The 22,328-nt window shown below is 45.7% G+C and overlaps 1 protein-coding gene across 1 annotated transcript; it reads right to left on the bottom strand.

The window, feature by feature from the left end:
- Positions 1-684: 684 nt before the first annotated feature.
- ift122 (intraflagellar transport 122 homolog (Chlamydomonas)) lies at positions 685-21,828 on the bottom strand. Its single transcript, XM_080015783.1, has 29 exons — positions 21,695-21,828; positions 20,444-20,510; positions 20,275-20,359; positions 19,295-19,373; positions 19,106-19,182; positions 18,924-18,990; positions 18,479-18,625; positions 17,714-17,789; positions 16,553-16,744; positions 16,047-16,185; positions 15,454-15,656; positions 14,337-14,474; positions 14,085-14,249; positions 13,747-13,944; positions 13,112-13,252; positions 12,901-12,954; positions 12,038-12,199; positions 10,411-10,577; positions 9,300-9,471; positions 7,764-7,866; positions 5,647-5,787; positions 5,440-5,537; positions 4,419-4,519; positions 2,773-2,938; positions 2,558-2,675; positions 2,296-2,427; positions 1,693-1,769; positions 1,420-1,584; positions 685-1,322 (listed from the first exon to the last, which is right to left on the bottom strand). The coding sequence occupies exons 1-29, from the start codon at positions 21,751-21,753 to the stop codon at positions 1,236-1,238; spliced, it is 3,576 nt and encodes a 1,191-aa protein (XP_079871909.1). The 5' UTR covers positions 21,754-21,828; the 3' UTR covers positions 685-1,235.
- Positions 21,829-22,328: the final 500 nt, after the last annotated feature.

Raw genomic sequence — 22,328 nt, 5'->3', positions numbered from 1 at the left:
CGCACACACACACACACACAGACAGACATACACACACACACACACACAAACACAAACACAAACAGCATTACAGAGGAATACTCTGTAATAACTGGTTGTCCTTGAAAAAAGTATTGTCAAGGGCAAAGGTTATGGCTTTATTATCCCAAGTCTGTCATCATAACTCATCCCAGTAATAAAATGTGACACTGCCTATTAGATTAGAATGGTGAGCAAACTGGAGTAGACAGACAGAAACAATGGTGGGTGTCAAGCTTTGGGATGGAAAGAAATTCAGCACAAAATAGAATAGAAATATTTTAAGAGTTCATCTTCTTTTAAAACATTATAATGAATCTCTACATAATGTATAATTAAAAATATAGACTAAGACATAACCTCAACATTCTCACAAAGACTTACATTCATGTCTAAGAGAATAAGAAGTTACTTAATGCATTATAGTATTTTCCCCCATGTTGCAAAATAAGATTAAGTATCACGTCATTATTTATTTTATTTTTTTGAGAACTCCACTTAAAGCTGTCCGTATATATTTCTTTAACTTATCTTGTACATTGTCCAGAGCTGTCAGAACCAGGGTGGAAGCCATGGCTTCCTCTGTCTGTCATTCAAACATTGTAAACCGTCAATTTATTTCAAAACGTATCACATAAAATTCAAGAAGGAGATACACCCAACATGTAAGACTGTAAAAAAATCATTTTATTGAAATAAAACTAGCCTCTTCTTTCTTACAATATAAAAATACTAAAGCTTTTTTACATTCCCTTTTTGTATACAAGATCACAAAACAGCAAGAGTATGAAATGCAAACATAAAAAAAAAAAAAACGTGGAAAATAACTTGTTCCAACATTAGGAGTCTGGTCACCCAGAACAACAACACATTTAATAATTGTTCATTGCAGTATTACCCATTTTTTCTTTCCCTTACAGTGGTGATGCAATCAATGACAGCACTAAGTAATCTGATCCCGCTAATCCGATCGAGCTGATTGGCTGATCAGGCGCTTTTCTAAAAGTCTGGAATTACCAGCGCGGATACTGTACACTTTCATTTTGTACCGTTTGGCTTCAAGAGTTGATGGTCTGTCCTCAAAAATAAATATCTATGTTACAAGGAACTATTAAAATCGCTCGATAGAAATGCAGAGGAACCGCTGTGTCGACTGTGATATGTGTAAGCGTGTCGGAGGAAGGGAAAAAAAAAAATGGAGGGGTGAAGTGTGTGGGTCAGTTGGGTTCGTCGATGGGCCGGCGGCAGTAGGGACAGCAGTTGTGTTGCAGCACCAGGAGCTCATAGTCCTCGCTGTGGAACATCTGCATCCAAACACCAGCACAAGAAACACCATTACACCATTGAGAGACGCCATGTGGCGGGGCAGAGCCGCTGCACGGGAGGAGGACGCGCGCGTACCTTGAAGCAGGTGGGGCACATGGTGATGCTGACGTCGGGCAGCAGCGAGCGGAAGTACTCCCACTTGAGTGGCCTCGGCCAGCGCTTGATCAGGACGTCCCTCCGGCTCATGGAGCGCAGCACCGAGCGGCTCACCTTCACCGAGACAAAGTCTGAGCCGCCCTGCTGCGGGACAACGCGGGGGAAACGCCAAAATAGTAAAGTTATGTTCCGACAAAGTTTCCTCACTGCTCAGATTTGTTGCCCCCCCCCCCATCATTTACCGCTTCTTACCTCAAAGCTCATTTTGGCCGTGAACGGATCTTCTTCTGTGTCCTCCACACCATCATCCAGCTTCAAAGTCTGGGACTCTGATTTGGAGGTTAATTCAGAACCACAACATTCAATTCACGACACATTAAAAGAAGAAAAAATAAAATAAAAATAGACTCCCGGGCTATAAATGTTTCTCTCGGACGATATTATTTATTACATTTAAAGTGCCGTTAAGCCCCGTCCCGTCCGTCACGGCGCAGCGTGGCTCTACGTGCGCGGGAGCAGACCGCCGTGCCCTTGAGGGCGCGCTGGCTAATGCAGGTTAATCCGCGCGCTGGGACTCTGGCTGTGGCTCTCGGAGGGTTAGTGTCATTAAGACGAGACAGGAGAGCCTCTCTAACCCTATTAGCGCCCCGTGCTAAGATGACTTAGCGTTGACAGCTTACCCGCCGGCGCAGAATCGAGGCCACAGACTAAACAATTTCTCCGAAACTGTCACCGGGGTCTGAGGGCGAACGCTCGTACTCCCCGGGCGAAAAACGCCGCGGCGAGGGGGTTAATCAGCGCAAACTCAAACCAGACCCCGTGTAATCGCTTGCGTGCGTGCTCATCAAAGGATACCCTCGCCGCTCATGTCCTGCCAACGGGAAGGGGCCTTCTTTTCGACGTGAGGAACCTCCAAGTCGATGAGGGAAACGGCTTCCTCGTCGCCGATGCCCTCCTCTAGGTAGAACTGCACCAAGGGGAGGACCTCTGGGGTGAAAGAAACCTGCAGCATTAGGCCCACGCCTTGTCAGTATCTTTGTGTGTGTGTGTGTGTGTGTGTGTGTGTGTGTGTGTGTGTGTGTGTGTCTGTGTGTGTGTCTGTGTGTGTGTGACTGACCGTACGAGGATGCCGAGTAGATGAACGGCTGTTTGCAGTTGATGCAGATGCTGCCCTGGCTGTTGAGAAGCGGGTTGTTGGTGGAGCAACGGTAGCACAGCATGTCTTCGATCAGCATCTGGGATGAAAGAAACGCAGACGGATTAAGTCGCACATCTCACCTCGGCCCCGACAGGCGGCGGCGGGGGGGGAGGGGGGTGTTCTGGCGGACGCACCGCGCTGTCGTGGAAGGGCTTGGAGCGCACGGTGAGGCTGCCCAGCTCAATGGCCTCCTGGAAGCGCGAGGGAATGTGGAGCTCCTGCAGCTTCTCGTAGGCGTACCTGGCCAGCTTGAAGGCGTCCAGTTTACAGCTCTCCTTGGCCAAGGCATACAGAGTGTTACTGCGGGGGTGGGGTCAAGGAATGTTCAGCCAAACCCCCCCCCCGCCAAAAAAAAAACGATAATTTAACTCTGAGTGTTGTTTTGTTCACATTTACTGTGTGGACTCAATAAAAAAAATAAAATAAAATAATAAAAAAATAAAAAAAATTAAAAATTAAAAAAAAAAGGGCAAATTAAGTTCTCTCATTTCCTTTGAACAAGTCTGTGGTGTGGAGATGCGATGGTTTGAGCAGCCACACTTGATGTGGATCTAGGTGATTGGGTTAGGGTGGCTGCATACCTGTTGCTCATTGGTTGGGCTAACGAGCAGCTGACTAAAAGCCCCATCTCACACACACTGAGGATAGGAGCCCTGTCATGACATGTTCCATCTGCTCCTTGCTAGTTCCACCTAGCCTCCTCTCTACAATAAACTGATGTCTACAACCGACAACACTTATGTACACAAATATCAAATCTGGAGATGACGGACCCATTCCACCACGTCTATGCGTCGCGTTCCAGCGTGAGATCTTTAAAATGTCCACATCACCAACCCTTTGCTGTGATTTAGAGTGGATCAAATGCCTCGGAAGCAGTCACCTTAGCCTCTACGTTCGGTTGTTTACGAGCCGGTTAAGTACGTGTTTGCGTCTCCCTTCCTGTTTGAGAGAAGGAAATTGTTGCCTTGTTTGTATTTATAAGACTGGCAGGGCTCTGTGAGAAGAACAGCGGCGGCGGCAGGTTAACGTGTTGCAGCTGCGGTGGCGCTGGCGCTCCTCCAACGTCTCCTCCGCACGTGACTCCACTCCGCTAGCTTGGCTCGCCGGGTCCTCCCCCGCTCCTCACGCGGCAGGGCCCCGAGCGCTGATGGATGCTCGTCCTCCCATCGTGTCCGTGGCGCTCGGTGAAGCGAAGCTTCTCCCGTCCCCCGCCCTCGGCTCCAGCCAGGTCCGCCGCATCCCCGCCACATCCATTAATCCCAGTTCAAGGTTTTTCTTCGAAAGTGACTCTTGTTTGGTTTGAGGAGGGCTCCAGCAGCTCGGCTTGATTTCCACTTCTTCAAATGCCACATATTTCCCCCACTTCCCTCAAGTTCTAAACTCTCTACCGACACTGTTCCGATAAATGTGTATTCACGCAGTTGAAGCCGAGAGACGGGTAATCACAGTGTTTGTTTGTTGGCGTCGTGGACGTGTCTTTCCCCGGGCTTCTTCTCCTTTCCACAATCATCCCTTTTCTCTCGGTGTTGGGAGCGTCTCCACGGCGCCGACTGCTCCCTCGTCCCCCCGGCCACTCTGTCGTCTGTATCTCCCCGACGGGCTTGGATTCCGATCGGCATCGCCGTATTTCAACTTTATCAAGAGAGGAAACAGGCGCGCTACACTTCCTGCAAAAATAAAATTAAATAACAAGGGGAAAAAAAAAAAAAAAAAAAAAAAGAGCCCTGTGTAATGTGTTTAATACTGTCTGGAACTACTTTCTCCAGTGGAAGGATACACTTTGGAGATGCCAAGTGGCACATCCTTGGTGAGGTTGTTGAGGAGGAACCTGCAGATGTTGTAGAGCGTCTCCGGCATGTGCGAACTGAAGGGCTCATCCTGGAAAAGAAAAAAAGGAATCATAAAAAAAAAAGGCTGTACTAAATCTTTTTCTTGACTTCTCCTTTGTAAATCACGTTGCCAAAAAAAAGCCTGTATCCCAGCTATTCCAAAGATACTGGGGATCCATCATTGATTGCTCGGAGACCTTTAGATGCACCTCGCTCCCACCCGTGACAATTCTTCTTGAAGGACATGTTGTCGTCTCGAATGCTCAAAGTTTTTATTTATTTATTTATTTTTGAATCAACTCTTTGCGATGATTCGGGTCCATAGTGCAAAGCTCAGAGACTCAAGTTGTACGAGTTTCCTGCTCTGGTCTCAGTCACTGAAAAGCAATTCCACTTCAGAACTCAACTGAAACAACAGAGCACTGGCAGACGCGCGCACTGATGCTCACCAGGACCCCTGATACAGAAAGCTCATGTTCATTGCATTGTTTGTTTTTAGAGCAGAATTGTGGCAGTGGCAGGGGGGGGGGGAGCTTTGGGAAGACCACTCCTCATGATCCAACAGCTCCGTTCCAGCCCAGCAGCCCAAGTTGTCACGGTAACCGAACGTTTCAGGTGAGATGTTGTAAGCATGTAACACAATAGCGCAAAAGTCAAGTACTGGGAGCGTGATTTGTACCCGTGTCGAGCTGCCAAGAACAACTTTAAAAAAGGAGCTAGGCAACTACATCCAGATTAAGAAGACATTCTTTGCATTCTCCACCTTTAATTTATCACACCTCCCGCCATGTTTTCCACTACCTCACACTATAGAATCTCTACATTTAATTGAGTGTTTTGTTAAAAAAAAAAAAAAAAAAAAAAAAAAAAAAAAAAAAAAAGCCAATAAAAGTAGAAAAAAAAATAATAATAATAATAAAAACCTGACCCCCTCACATCCTGTGTGGTGACATGGCGTGCCGCTCTCACCGTGTAGCGCTGGATGGAGTGGTAGACGTGGTAGAGCTCGGCCAGACGCTGAAACCGCTGAAACTTCTTCAGCATCGCCACCTTCTGCTCTTCACTTTCTAGCTCAAAACACGAAAACACACATAACCCCGATGAACCCCTTCGCAAAAATACCCCCCCCCCCCCACCCCGAGTGTGTTCTCCCGCCGGCTTGGGTTTGGGCCTCACCCCTGGCGATGTCCAGACACTGCATGGAGAGCATCCAATAATAGTAGGCGGCGTCGTTGAACCTGCTCTCCACCACGGCATTGTGGGTAAGCTGTTCCAGCACTTTCACGGCCTCGTTCTGTCGTCCCGCCTTGTGGAATGCTAGAAAAAATATAAAGAAACCTTGTTACCGAGTGTCCTAAAAAAAAACTACAGCAGAACTGGGCAAAATAAATCTGCATCAAAGTCAAGAATCCTATTTTACACCCTACATTGCATCATCAACGCTAACCTTCCAATACTCAACGTCCGTTGACAGGCCAACGTGTACACACACTCTCAGCTGCTGCTGGTTAGTGTAAAGATGGGAGTCGCGCCACACACACACACACACACACACACACACACACACACACACACACACACACACACACACACACACACACACACACACACACACACACACACACACACACACACACACACACACACACACACACTCTTTGTACTTCTCTCATTTTCCACGTGCAATGACCGACATAAGTCCCTCTCCGCCGAGCCAAACTGGCAGGCGGCTCGTAAAAATCAAACAGTGCAGCAGTTGGGACGTTGGAGCACTAATAAACATGCATCCTATTCTTCAGGTTCCTATCAGAGAGACGGGTGGGTGGGGGGGGGGGGGTAATTAGAAGCAGCTTCTTGGAGGCGACCTCTGGCACCGACCTCGCCTCAACACGCCAAAGGGTGGGTCACGACATATTCGCCGCAAATATTTATCAGTCCTCTCAACGGGAAGAGAGAGAAAAAAAAAAAAACTCTCTCAGCTGCCGCTGGTTAGTGTAAAGATGGAGTGCGCACACACACACACACACACACACACACACACACACACACACACACACACACACACACACACACCTTTAGCTGCGTAGACGTACATCTGCTAACTATGATAAATAATATTTTATAAATATATTTCATCTGAAAATTTAAAACAATTCAGGGCCAGTGGAGCGTAAGCCTCAATTAGACACTGCTTCATTATTTTACCACCACAAACTGTTTATTTAAATAAGACTCATGTAAAAAAGCTCCTTCATTTTGTGAAGAATCTTGAAGATCTTAGCCACTTTGGGAACCACTGGAATTTATTTCCCACTATAACTGCCCCATAATTGCCCCTTACGCCCACTATGCGTACTAACCAGGTATTAATGAGGTACTAATGAGATTTATTAAGAGGTCCCGGTCGATCCAAATCACTAGTGATGAGACACAATGTTTAGTCTACAACTAAAAGCACACCATCAGCACGCTGCACAGCCGTCGTAATCAGGCTGGTTGAGCCCGGCATTCCATTCCAAGACAGGCGGAGGGAGATTATGCAGAGTGGGGAACGAGCTGGCTTGGATCATAATTATAAATCTATGAGCTGATTATAACTATGGTTACAGTTGGTAATCACCGTCGGAACAGCTTGTAGTAGTGGTGATTACGGGCACGCTTTGGATGTTGTTGCTTTTAAAAGAGGCTGGGCTCCTCCACGAGGATCATGTTTTGCAGCGGAGAACAGTCCAGAAAATCAAGAGGAAGTAATGAAATATGTCTGGGTCCGGAGCACGCCAGGCCTTCTGGTTTCCATATGAAGCACACACACGGGGCCTGCCATTATAGACTCTCGTATTTATAGATAGACCGATCATATTCGTTCTATATTCATCCCCGGAGGGAAAGTGCAGTGTCACAGCAGCTCACATTAAAAATAGGCAATAATAATAATAATAATAATAATAATAATAATAAGGTAGTAAGAATAAAAATAGGAAAAAGAAAATGCCAATATGCAATAAACCTTAGAATTTGCAGAAGAAATTGGCAATAAATAAAGTGGCAAGAATATAAATAAAAGAAAATGTAAAATATAAAAATATACACTGAACCCAAAAAATAACAAACATTGACAATAAACCTAAAAATTTAAGTAGAGCAATAAAATAAACACAAAAAAAAAAAAAAAAAAATTGGCAGAAGAAAAAATAAAATAAAGAAAGAAAGAAAAGAGAAGTTAGAAAAGTTGCAATGGTCCGGAGTAAAATTTCAGAAAAGATCTCCAGCCGGTCGACTAGAGCCCCACTCACCCTTCTGAGCCTCCTCGAAGCGGTCGTTCTCCGCCAGCCACTGGGCGTAGGGCACGTAGACGTCGTCTCTAAACTGGGAGTGTTTCTCGACCAGCGAGAAGGCCTGAAAAGGGGGAGGAAGATGGATGAGCGAGTGCCGAGGGTCCGAGCAGCCAGCCCCCCCCGCGCCAAACACACTCCATCCCTAATGTGTGTGATTACCGAAGCCATCGGGGCCGTAGCTCTTAAAACATGGAGGGTGTCCAGTGTCCTGCAGGCACAACGCCCAGGACTTAAGACTGAGAAGCACGGTGTGTGTACTGCATATATTTAATTATTTATTTTCAAACCAGCACAACGTTGTTAGAGAACAAACCGCAGGTGAGCCAAGTGGATTTCACACCAAATGTAGACGTCAACCGGAGCCGATTAAATGACGGGACGCCGGGCACCCTCGGCGTGTCTGTCATGGAAGCTGATTAACCTTAATGTCCTCCGCCAAAACAATCATAACATTCTGCTCGGTTAAGATTTCAACTGTGTGTGTGTGTGTGTGTGTGTGTGTGTGTGTGTGTGTGTGTGTGTGTGTGTGTGTGTTTGGTTTAATTTTATTGTTAGGCTTCTTGTATATTGAACGTTTAGGCATGTTTTTTTCTTTTGTTAATTCTATCTATCTAAACCCTGTGGAAGTAATGAGAGGAGGGAGCAGCATGATCTGGACACTGTCCTTTTCCCACTTCCTCACAGTGAAGGACATGAAGCTCTCCATGAACCTCACCCTCTGCTATTCGTTTCTCCCCCTCCATCTCTCCATCTCTCCTCTATCGGATTGAGTAAAACCTCCAGGAGGGGCTTCCTTCGACACGGGCGTGCGGAGGAGATTTGATGTTTTCCCGTTCTTGCAAAGCGCCCGTCCGCATCTTAGTAACGCCTCTAACCCGATTAAGGACTGCCGGCGGATTAAGGAAATGCAATATTTTCTTTCCAAATGTGCAGTATGAGGCGGCCTGACGGAGGGAGTTTGATTGGAAGCAGAACAGAGCTTTAGTTTAGTACATATGAGTGTTTTTTTTTGTGTGTGTGTGTTTCTCACTCTCTAATCATAGCGCAGGCACCGATTCAGAGGAATCTCCGCGTTGCTAATTACCTCTGGTGTTGTGAGCTTGGGTTCATTTTTTTGTCTTTGTATAAGGAAATTATACAGATTATTGTTTCATTGTTTGTATTCCGCGGTGGGTACTATAGCCAAGACAATATATACCGTTTCTGGAGGTTGGTGTTTGGATTACGGGGCTTAGGACATAAACAGAATTCTGCTTCATGCAGCTCAGCCCTAGAGAATGGCCACCCCCAGCCGGCTGCCGGCCGGATGTATCCATTCATTCCGTTCAGATAAGCATGGACCGGTCACTAGCCTCTCACGGACCAACCGGCCATCCTAGGCGGCTACATCTGTATAAGGTCCACATCACAAATTTCCTTTCCGTCTTTCTAACGCTATATATGCCACGGTGAGCCGAGCAGGCGCGTCCTCCAGGATGCAAAAGTATGTCAGACCTCGTCCCAGTGGCGCGCCTCCACGTGCAGCTGCACCAGCGCCTGCTGGTCCCCCATCTTGGAGTAGGTCTCCGAGGCGTAGCCATGGTGCTTCAGATTCTTGAAGTAGAGCGCGCACTTGGACAGAGGTTCCCGCTCAGCTTTGTCCAGCTTACGGGCGATGTCGATTAGCCTGAAAGGAAGTAGAGGCACAGGTGTTCACAGTAGGGAGGGGTGTCAAATGAGGGAACCCAAGAGCCGACGGTCTATTGTTGTGGCCCAGATTTTGCCCCGGTGGTCCCAGAAAGGTCCCGATACGCAGCTAATAGACAGTGGGTCATTTGGGAGTCTGATGGGAATTCTACCCATCGGCCCTCTTTACAATCGCACACACCACTCCCATCAGTGTGAGTGCGCTTTTGAAAAGAGTTGTTCTTTGTCAGCTTTCACTCTGTACTCCTTCTCTTTTCATAAGCCAACGGCACAATTTTGCCCTCTGTGTTAGAGGATTGGTGTCCAATATTAACAGTTATGTTGCAATAGTATGCAATAGTGGTTTTACAGGAATTGCATAATGAAGTGTTCCTACTTAGATGGAGTGAAAACCAAAGCTTGGGATGGTCAGTGAAAATGCAGCTAAATGTCATGGCAGGGCATTGCACTCGAAATAAAAAGATTTTCAGTGTGGCCATGCTATGTACATACGGTTTCTAAGAAATTCAACAAACTATCCCACATTACATCACAAAATGTACGCTTTTTTTTTTTTTACACACACACACACACACACACACACACACACACACACACACACACACACACACACACACACACACACACACACACACACACACACACACACACACACACACACACACACACACTACATTACATTACATTACATTACATTACATTACATATATCCATCCATCTCTGTAGGCTAACATTCCGAACTGTGAATGTTTGTTCAATTTTATTTTATCTTTTTTATTTTAGTGTGACCCATTATGCATGTAAAATGCTGGAGTTGTGAAGTGGTAACACAGAATCAATTGAAAAAAAATCAATTGAAAACTGAAAAAATGAAAATGGAGGGTAGAACCAATTGGTCTGGATTGAGAATAACACCCACATATCGGCCCAGCCGTGCTCTCCTATGATGTCGATGGCTTTGAGGTGCTCTCCAGCCGACAGGTACATCTCTGCCGCCGCCCGGGGCTCCTTGGTGCTCTTAGCCCAGTCTGCCTGCTTGGACATTAGCATCCGAGAGTTTTTGGGATCTGCTGCCCCTATGAAGTCCTGCAAGGCAAGAAAACATTTAGAGAGATGATAGAAGGTCATGAAGGGCTTTAAAACCCAAGACACACTAATCTAATCTAAATCTATTTACATTCAAGAGCAAGAAAGCCACGGAGCGTTACTAACATTACATGGTGAAATCCAGTGGAAAACCAAAATCAGCACAGCTGTTTAGTGGCGAGCCACGGAGGTGCGGTTGGAATAAGACAGACAAGGACCGAGCGAGGAGAGACTCTCCCGCCGTGAGCATCCTACCGAAAACAAACCACCTATGGGCCGGGTGGCCATGGAGCCACATAAATACACAGCAGGCCACACACACACACACACACACACACACACACACACACACACACACACACACACACACACACACACACACACACACACACACACACACACACACACACACACACACACACACACACACACACACACACACACACAGCGCTGAGTGAGGAATGAGCACGTATAAACATACAAAGTTGAAATTCTCTCAAAGTATATGGCGGTCTGTGCTAATTTCTGTGCTGTTTATAGAGGTGTTACGATTCTCCAAATCCACGATTCGACTCGACTCTTAGACAAGAGTCTTGATTTGTAAAAAACAAACAACACTTGTTTCTCAACAAGTAACATTTATTTGAATAATAACAATAATAAATAATAACAAAAATATATATATATATTTAACACACCTAAACAGTTTAGAGCTTTACCAAAACTAGACTCTGAAATAATAAACAGTTGAACATTTACCACGCTATTAACAATTTACACATTTATTTTATGCCCTGACAACTGTCGAATACATTTTCAAATTCTTCTTGAAGAAGATGAGCATAGCCTCGACTGTGCTGCGACTCTGATGCAAAAAAAGTCTTATTAAAAGTGACTCCACTTCGGGAAACAAACTGGCAGTGCTGTCATGATGAATCCGCAGCAGCAGCAGCAGCAGCAGCAGCAGCAGCATGACTTCCCCGATCCCGGATATAAATCCAAAAATGTCGGACAATATTACCATCGCAAAAGGCAAAAGTCGCAAAACCTGTGTGATTTTGAAGTTCGAAATCGAATGCTCCCTGATCAACTTCCGATTTAGAATCGGAATCATGACACCCCTCACTGATTAAGATTGCAGGTGTGTGTGTGTGTGTGTGTGTGTGTGTGTGTGTGTGTGTGTGTGTGTGTGTGTGTGTGTGTGTGTGTGTGTGTGTGTATGTGCACAGATCAGATGATATATGTATGGGTCGGAGTGATATACAGTATGAGCAGATGCAGGACATGCTGTGAGGGAGGTCTGTTGGAACACACAGCCACAAAGACCCTAACTTGGCAAAACCCCACGCGGTGAAGCAAAAACACATGTTCTCTGCAACCGTAAAACAAGGAACGCTTTCCGGCTCGTTCTCTCCGCGTCGCGACAAAGCTACGCCCGCTTGAGTCTGCGATCCTCTCACCTTGGCGTACTCGAACAGCCGCAGGTCGGTGTACATGCTGAGCGCCCGGGCGTCGTGGCCGGTGCGCTTGTAGAGCTTGGCCGCCTCGTGGAACTTTCCCTGGTAGGCGTGGACGTCGGCCAGGAACAGCTCATTGTCGCTCTCGCCGCGCTTCGTCCTCTCCTGCAAATCGGCAGGAGGGAGGCATTGGCGCAGAGATGAATTTATAGACCCGCGCACGCACAAGCTCACAAGACACGCGGCCACACGCAACAGATTAATGGACGCGCGTGCGCACACACACACACACACACACACACACACACACACACACACACACACACACACACACACACACACACACACACACACACACACACACACACACACATAAAAATGATTGACTCGCAGGACGAGGTCAGCATGAGCCTAAATCAGCCCTCACTAAAGCAGAGAACCACAGTCGGAAGATAGAGAGAACAAATGGCATTTTTGTGCAATTCAACAATCCTTTCTTTCCGTATCAAACATAGATCGCCGAAAAAGAAAGGGCTTTTCAAAGACTGGCTCTTTGCCCTATTCAAAAAGCTAACGCTCAGGGCAAATCTTATCTTACCAAGAATATCCGTGAAAATATAGAAAACACATGAATGCAGTTATAGCGGCCGTCATTAACCGGAACCCCAGAAATCTGCTCAAGTTCACATTTAACACTTTCCTCTCCCTGTCAGAGCTCCCTGTACGTGTGTGTGCTGAGCAGATGAATGTAGATGTGGGGATGAGACAAGGTCATTCAGATGCAGGTCCTTCCCTGCCTGGGGTTGGTAGTGAAAGAAAGTCACTCTCACTCCTTATATTCCTTTTTATAGGATATTGTGTTTTACCTCAATGCTGTTGATGAGCTCCAGGTAGCGCAGGTCCCTCACCCTAATGAAGGCCTGCCCGTGGGAGGAAAGGGAGAGGCGACATGGATCAGACGCATTATTATCCCGTATAGGACAGGAGCAGGGGGAGAGAGAAAAAGAAAAAATAAATAAATAAAAGAATAATGCTGCTTCAGCGAGTGATGGGCCGTGGAATGCGTGTCTAACTGGCCTTCTTGGCAGTGTCGAAGTCCAGTCCCTCCAGAGCCTCTGTGGCCAGGTCCCTCCAGTCGTTGTCCGTCACGCCCAGACAGGCGATCTGGTACGCCTCCTTGAACATCTTCTTCTCCAGATACTGGTACATGGGCGCGGACTGGGGGGGGCAGAATGCATCATTAGGCAGTGCCACTTTTACCGTGGAAATACCATCGGGATATCAATCTCCCCTCCCAAACGCTCAAGATCATGGAATTTTATACGGTGATTAATTGCAACAAACAATTAAATGATTTATAGTCAATATATATATTATGTAATAGTTTGAACCAATTACAGTGTAACAACACACATCCACTTAATGAAGGAGTCATTTATTGAAATTGTACAATGGAGCATAAATATTCAGTCAAGACAGTCAATTTGCCCCAACTCAACTGATGGAAATGAAGTGAATTCAACAGCTTAAAATGTCTCTTAAATCTGTATGGAAACATACATATTCAGAAATCCAAAAATGATCATGGTCTGTTTAAATAGCTGCTATCGGGCAAATATGTAGTAATTGTGGCGGCCCTAGCTTCACTGACACACAACATCAAATCAATACACCGGTCTCAGTTGTCTTTCAAAAATCTCAGCTCCCAATACCTGAGGCACCTCCACCGCCGACATGGAGTAGACGTGGAGGCAGAAGATCTTGGAGCCGTTGTACCCGACAACGAAGCCCTGCAGCTTCTGTTGGTGCACGGGGAAGTTGCTAGCCTTGATGTTCAGGTAGCCGCTGCCGGAGAAGCACAGCATGTCCTCGCACTGCGTGTTCCAGGCCACGCTGTTAGCATTGGGCTCCTGGGGCCCCGAGGGCGGAAGGGAGAAGTGAGTTTTGGGGGGGCGGAAACATATCTATAACATTTTAGCGCTGAAACACAGTTGACATGAAAATAAATAGATAAATTAAATTAAATTAAAAAGCCTGGAGTCTGTGCGACCTGGAACAGCAGCTCCTTGGTGTTGATGTCGTACACCAGGCAGGTATTGTGTTCGTCCACCACGGCCAGCTTGCTGCGAGACGTGCTCATGTCCAGGCAGCGGACGGATGTGGACAGCTTCAGCAGAGTGATGGCAAACGGGTTGTCGACAAAGATCTTCAGGATCTGCGGTGGAGGAACAGGGCCCACGTCCGTATGGGCGTCACGTCTTCATCTCAATCGCGTAAATAACTACCCAAGGTCATTACTCACGGCTCCGTTCTTCAGCCCCACCAGAAGACCCTCCCTGCCGGGGGGTCCACCAATCACTTTGATGTAACGAATGAGAGACTCCATCAGCCACTCCTTCTCCTTGACACTGGTGAATGACAGGCACTGGAGCCTCTTCTCCTACAGGAGACAGATGGAGTCTCATTACATTGAGCACATGGCACGCGTCCACATCCACACATCTGGAGCCCCGTTTAGCGCGGCCCCAGACAAATAATTTTGGTTTTATCATTTGACAGCCCCTTCATCTGGCTGTGTTCTTTGTTTAAACATCCTCTTAAATATCCCATAAGCCATGCCACATTGTTCCGTTTTTCCTTCAAACACTGTGAAGTCTGCTGTAATATCAGAAAGAAATACCACAAAGACAATGTTGATTTGAGTTGGCCCGTACAGGCACGGCCCATTCCTGTAAGGCATGACACATGAACCGGCCTATTTGTGAGATTCTTAGAATTTCTTTCAGACACAGGCAGATTAAAAAAAAAAAAAAAAAAATTAAAAAAAAACAACTCAGAATTAAGGCTACTCCTCCTCAGCGCCTGCCTCCATCGAACACATAGAGAGAAGAGGCAGAGAGATATGACCAGAGACACAGAGCGGCCGGGCCTCACATTCCTCTGTTTTTTTCTTATGACGTCTGCAAAGCGGGCGGCGCAGGCAGAGGCTGATCCTGCCGAGCATGAAAACACAGCTGGAGCCTTTTACAGAGCAGGCAGGAACATCTGGGAAACCAGCAAAACCGCAGGGCCCCCTATCTTTCTCTCTGGGTGTTTGGAGGAGCAGCTACTAATTCACCCCATTTACATTATGGTAATAGTGCAAAAATGTCTTTATGGGTTGTTTCGTAAGCTGTCAACCAGGGTGCGTTAGTGTATGATTACATAGGATAAGATTATAATAGTTGTCCTATAATAGGAATATAATCCGCGGGAAAAAAAATAAGGAAAAGCTGTGTTGATGGAGAGCATTTTTTTGGGAGGACTTGACTAAACAACCGCAGGAAGCAGTAATTGGGCAGTTTTACCGAGGCGCCATGTTCTGACAGGCATTGTCAATATCTTAATATCAAAGGCATGGCATCCCTCCTTGACCTCACCTGGCACAAGATGATGTGCTGGGAGCAAACCACCAGCAGGTTGCACTCGTACTTCTTGCAGATCTTCTCCTTGATGCGGTAGTGCATGTCGGAGGAGTCGTCCGAATACAGCTCGTAGATGAGGATCTTCTCCGGCAGCTGGATGGCCAGGCGGTTCCTGTAGATGGCGATCTTCTTCACCAGCTCCCGGCACTTGATCCTGACTGTGCAGGGAGGAAACGAAGGCACGGAGTGGACGGGTGAAAAAAAATATTCGGAGGTTGCGCTGTTTCGGTTGTATTCAGATCGCTGCTACGCAGTCACAGTTCTGTTTACAAAGCGTCCTGCAACTCCTTGAGGAATGTGACAGTTGAGGAAAAAACATGAAACATCCATAAAAGACCATGTGAAGTAAAAAAGTGATGATCTTTAATTTTTCTAAATTCTAAATCGACATTTTTTTTCTCATCTTAAAGATTGATTAATTGGTTCTGTTGAAACATTGGTACCACACAAGATGCTGAATTTTTATTTTATCGTGTTTTTTTTTTCCCCTTCATCGTGTTTTTTTTGGCAGCTTCCAGCTTGAGATGAGACCCACAGTGAGAGCGCACCTTTCTGTTCGGTGATGAGATGCTGGACGATGACATCGGTCATGCTGTCTCTGTAAGCGTAGCGGTCTTTATAGAGGCCGTGAACCGTGCTGAAGATGAGCTGGAAGAAGGCGATGGTCCCATCCTGGCAGCCCAACACCTAGACAAGAGTTAACAGTGTAGCGGTACATCCCATTATCGCCTCTAAAATAAGAGCCAAAGAGTGGGAGATGTTCCTGTTGTTACATCCCCGTCTAGCATGGCACATCGTCTGCCGGCAGCTGATTCCCCCTCACACACCCTGTCGCCTCCAGTTGAATATGGTAGAGGTGTTATTTTGAGCAAACAACGCATTAAATACGGTGGAATGAAGTGGATTGTGCGTCTCCGAGTTTAAGCTGTTCCCGCTATCAAAATCAGACAACGTGGCAAACGTGTGGTGCACTGATATCCAAACCGAAATACACAAGAAACAATAGTTCTTACTACGTCGCTGGACATCTGGTCTCCAAAGGACCTGGACCTACCACGTAATTGGAGTCCGGCTTTACCCGGCAGGTCCAGACCCAGGAGTTCTGCTCCCCGATGGTGCTGAGCCGGACCCCGTCCTTGGTGTAGAGCGAGGCCTGCTTGTCCGAGCCGCCCATCACGATGTACTCGCCCTTGGAGAAGTAGCTGACACAGCAGGGGTCGTAGGTCAGCGTCCTGTCTTTCCCAATCTGCGAAAACAAAGCAAAAGGGGTTTCTCTCATTTATGAACTCGAGGCCCGACCGGGCCTGTGCCTTTCCCCGTCTGAGCCGACACGCACATCAAAGTCCACGATACAATAAACCATCCTCCAGAGGGTCTGACCAAAAGAATCTAAAAAAAAAAAAAAAAAAAAAAATACAAGAAAATGTTCTCTCTGTCTTCTAAATAGCATCTATTGTACAGTCACTTGGGTCCATTACACCACAACATATCAGTTCCAGCATTGTGCATCTGTTTCTCCTCACACTGGGAAAGAAAAAGAAACAAAAAAAAAAAAAAAAAAAAAAAAAAAAAAAAAAAAAAAAAAAAAAAAAAAAAAACACATCTGAGAGCCTGCTTATGTCTACGCCGAAATACCGTTTTAGACGAGATAGATTTTCTTTTATTATAAGCCAGTTACTATCTAGCGCCGTAATCAAAACAACATGTTCACTTAAACAGATAAAGCGGGGCCGGGGACAATGCATAAGCAGCCGAACGATGGCAAAGAATTGAAGAGTGCATAATTGTCCATAATTACAGTTATTGCCCAAGGAGATTACTGAGGGAGGAGAAATACCGAGGGAATCATTATTGGGAGCCAAGCCGGATCACTTCCAATGCGCTGTTATGGTCTAACAAAGCCTGACGGCCCGGGAAGGGAAAAGTGTTCGGAATAACTCTCGCATTGGACTGTGCAATAAGGTTATTGTTTTCGTTCCCTGTAGCTCAATTGGGCTATTGGAGTTTCTTAAATATACTTACGTGCCCTTAGCCATGGAGGTCGACAGGCTTCTTTAAGCTGCTACCTTGAACAGATCCTCAATTTTTCGGCGCAAATATGCAAATTGGAAGCCCGACCGTCAACGGGACGGAACGTCAGGTCATCCAGCCTGTACTTGTGATTCTTGTGTGCCTTTAGCAGGTCAGCGTCGACACGAGGATTTGCGCGTCTTACCTGCCTTCCGCTAAGCTGATAGAAGGACAGCTTCTGGCCCCAGTCTGCCACGGCCAGGATGTCATTGTGCTCATCCCTACGAAAGAAGAAAGAAAAAGAAAAAGAAAGGAAGAAAGAAAAAAAGAGTGAGAAATGACTTTACACTATCAGCACCCCTGTCGCTGATGATGGCCCCCCGCGGCTGGTACATCACATCCCTGTGGCGGGTATTTTTCCCTTTTCCCTTCCTCCTCCTCCTCCTCCTCCTGAACTGGCTGTTGCTGCTTCTAAAACACTTACTCTGCCTGTAGCGGGCATCAGCGAGCAAGCCAGTTCTCCATGCATCGTCATCCTCTTACTCACAGAAAGAAGTATGCGGCGTCTGGGGTCCTACTATGTGTATGCTTAACCCCAAACTAAGTCCTGAGTGGCTGTAATAAGCGGCAGCTGTTGTTTTGCATCTCTCCATTCTTTTTTTATTCATGAATGTAGACTTTTTTTATTTTGTTTGTGTGTTTTGCTCACATGAATATTATGTACAATGACTCCTCCGGGCCATTGTACACTACACACGCTAAGCGATGGAACACCGCCTCCTGCTGGCGTTTCCTGATCCCTACACCAGAGTCACCCTCATACTCCCATACTAATGTTATTAACTACAGCCACGGTGACCTTGAACTGACAATGTGAAGACAGGATTTCTCTATCGGTGTATAAAAGCCACACTGAAGGAATGAACCTCAAGTTATTGCACACTTCAGCGGAAAACCTAGGAAAACTGACTTGGATGGATTCCAGGCGATGGACCAGATCGGTGAGGAGGAGCCCCCGGGTCGTTCTATCTTCACCTTCTCCTCCCCATTCTTGTTCCGGATGCTCACAACCCCGTTCATCATGCCAAGGGCCAGGTACTGGCCATCATTCGTCCATCTACAGAGCAATAAAAAATAAAATTATAAAAAAAAAGGAGGATAAGAGCTAATACTAGGAATGGCCACACTTTCTCCATTAGCGATACATATGCCAAACCCATAGTAAGCAATGACATGCTATAAAAAAGAAAAAAAAATCAAATTATAAGAGATGTATCAACAGCATGAATTTCTCCTTAGAAGTCACTCGCAGGTGAAAATAAATGTTCTAGTGGGCCAAAATAGGCCAACAGGCTCAATGTAGGCAGGTCTGGGGTAAATCTTATTATTATTGTTACAACTTCAACATGACTTACCCACAACATGTTATCTTGCTGCTCACTTTATGCTTGGATACAGATTTTTGTTCAGGGGACCATAAACCTTAAAAAGAGGAAGAGGAATTCCATAAGAACTTGATGGTCGAACACAGATACATTATTCAGTTAAATACCATAATGCTCTTTGCAGAAGCTCACACACACACACACACACTTACCAAAGTCCCCAGAGGAGCAGGAGGCCAGTTGGTGAGTGACAGGGTTGTAGGCAACACACTGGATAGAGTCATTATGGCTGCAAGCGCAAGCACAGACACAGACACAGACACAGACGGACACACTTAACGTAACTTAACAGAGACGGAGAGTACTGTAAAATTAAATGAATGTTTAAAGATGACACTCACGTGTATTTCAAAATACCCTCCAGTTTAGATGTCCATATAATGATACTTTTGTCCGCAGACCCTGAAGCAAATCGTTTACCTGCAGGAAACACAGTGTGGTTTAAAACGGTGTGGCAGATTTGAGAATAGTATATCCTATAAAGCCCCTTGAGTCTGTTCCCACTTAGATGACTGTTACGGATACATGGCCTCACGCTCGCGCGAGAGGTGTCTGATATCATGCGAGACCATGCAGCAGAATCGCTTTATTAGACCTGCGCTTTGCTCCCCGTCTCCCCGTCCCTGGACACAATAACCCTAAACGCAAAGTTATTAAATCAGTGTGATCATTTTCAACCTGTCCTACACTCTCTGCCTCCGTAGAAGGAACGTTCTCCACCCGTTCTCCCTCTCCCCGTCCGCTCGCTCCCCACCTCCGCCCTCTGGTGCAGCCAGCGGGCAAGTGAAGTGCTTGAGCCCGATGTCCCTGCACGGTCGCACCCCTAACCGTAAAAGACACGTCCGGGGTCCGAGTGACAAATAAAATTAAAAAATAAAACGTAATGTGAATTTTAAGACCTGTCTCCATAGAGATTGGACGTATTTCTGTTTCCCATCTTTGCAGCCGGACGTCACAGTTTGCATCGGACTCAACATTTTCCATAATGGTTTTTTTTTCCTTCTCGAAAACAAATAACTTTTAAAATATTTGTATAAATAAATATCTGTAAAAAAAAACAACACTATTTGTGCTCTATTTGGATTCCGCTCCACCACTACTTTAGGGAAATGTTACTGCTTCCATTCCCACACACTTCCAATCGCAGCCGTTCCAGCAATTTGCCAGAAATTATACTACTTCTACAGTGGGGAAATTTACATCGACACTGGCTCCCATTCCCACGTGACACCGATAAGGAACAATGCCGGTAGATTTACGGCTTCAGTGCAAGTGGGAAAGTGGCTAAACACAGTGAAATAAAGGATAGAAAATGATTTACCATCTTTGGCATAGGCCACGCAGTAAACTGTGTCTTTGTGTCCTTTAAGGGGTTGAATGAGAGTTCCATCAGATGTGTCATACACCTGCAACAAAAAGCGTTATTACCATGAGTTAAGTATTTCTTAGATCTGTAACGTGATATAATAGAATATACAGGTCCGTCTCACCAAAACACGATTTCCTGCAGCAACGATGAGTTGGCTCCCATCTGGTTTGAAGGCAAGGTCATAAATACTGAAAAAGAGTAATATTCGCCATCAAACCAGAAAGACTAACTCTGGCCAAAGATTCCAGCCTAAACAGAAAAAATTGAAAATGAAATGGGTGACGATCACGATCATGATCACGTCACTATTTTTAATATACAACACTAACAGGCCAGGGAACCTTTCTTACAAATATGTATATAAATACTTACGTAATACAGAGACATGTTATACATTTTAAGACCTTTCTCCAGACAATTTGAGTGAAATGTAAGACTTATTATTGGACAACGCCATCCCACTCCTATTCAATAAAATACTCCAGGTAGGTAAAATATATATAAGGTACAGGGCAGAGGTAAGTATTATGTAGAAATTAGCTAGTTTATGTACTAGATGAGTATGAACTGTTATTATAACAGTTTCAAGGTAAGTAATTAGGAGGTGTGGACAAGTACAAGGACGCTGTTGCATTTCTCTCTACAGACATCTATGTACAAAATGAGGTGGGTTCATCCAGAACCGGTGGGTTCTGGATGGAGAGTGTTGGGGTTTAAAAAACATCAGAAATGTTGACTATGTTGGTGCCGAAGAACTCGACACATTTTCACAAGTAGAAATATACGGATGAACCAGACAGAAAGTTTGTTTTGGAATTAAGACCTCGTGCATTCAATGTCAGGACTATTTAATGACTTTGGCCCAGTACGCTCGCAAATACAAGGCATTGGAGTCGCAGAGCAACGAATGTATTTCGCAAAAAATAAAAAAAATAAAGAAGTAAAGCAAAGATTTTGAAAATGATTTTTTTTTTTTTTTTTTTACATAAAACATACAAATCAAAATAAAAACGTAAGTGTGCAAAGGGTCAGCGCTGACTTTCAAAGGACCCACGGACACGCTGTAGACTTGATTATGCTCAGCTCAACGTGCCTAACATACCGCACGACTAGTATATTCAAATATCAACATGACACTTAATAATCTCCGTGAGCAATGAAAGGCGTCGGAAAAGGTGACTCTGCGCTAATACCGAAACACAACTTATTCGCACGGAAAAGAAAAAAAAAAACAGTCAAACACAAAAACACCATCATACTGCGCGAACGCACGTTGACATGGCAACGGCCGTCGCTACCCACATCCCCAGCGCCGGGCCTCGCCGCGGGTCGGAAACACGCCGCGCAGCGGGTGAATAGCGCGGATCCTCACCACTGTTCGATCTTGTCGCGGTCGTGCACTTTGTCTATCCACGCGGGGACCGCTCTCATCGTGCCCGCGGGCTGTGCACTTCGGGGATCTGACGCCCGACGGCGGCGCGTCGACGCTCGTTCTTCTCCGGGAAGCTTTCGCGGCTCCTTCCGGCGTCGGGGGGGGGGGGGGCGGAGCTTGTGACGAATTGGGATCACGTGACTGTGACGCCACCGACCCAGCGGAAGTGGCTGGATAGGTTTGAAGGTCTCGGCGCCATCCCACGAGACAACAAAAAGTTAAAAAAAAATAAATGAAAATACACAATTCATGTAAATATTAAGTCATTAATGAGTTAACTAACTTACCTGATTATAGGGCCTATACTACTATAAAAACACATTATAAGCTTCCGTTTATTACGGTTAGTACCGCCTTTCACACTTTTTGCTTCCGTCGAAACAAATACTTTAAAAATAATTTAACACGAATACCATAAAATCTGATTGGAAAAACGAAGTCTTCTCATGGTTTTTTTTAATATATTTTTTTTATTGTGCGCATAATTACAATGAAACGGGAATCAACAAGCAGTTGTATCCAGAGCTCCGTCTGTAAGTCTCCGGATGAGGTGGCTGCTGTGACTCCTGCAGAG

This window comes from Zeus faber, assembly GCF_960531495.2.
Source record: "Zeus faber genome assembly, chromosome: 15".
In the NCBI taxonomy this organism is placed as follows: Eukaryota; Metazoa; Chordata; class Actinopteri; order Zeiformes; family Zeidae; genus Zeus; species Zeus faber.
The sequence above is the reverse complement of the archived record's forward strand: the minus strand, read 5'-3'. Positions and strand labels throughout refer to the sequence as shown.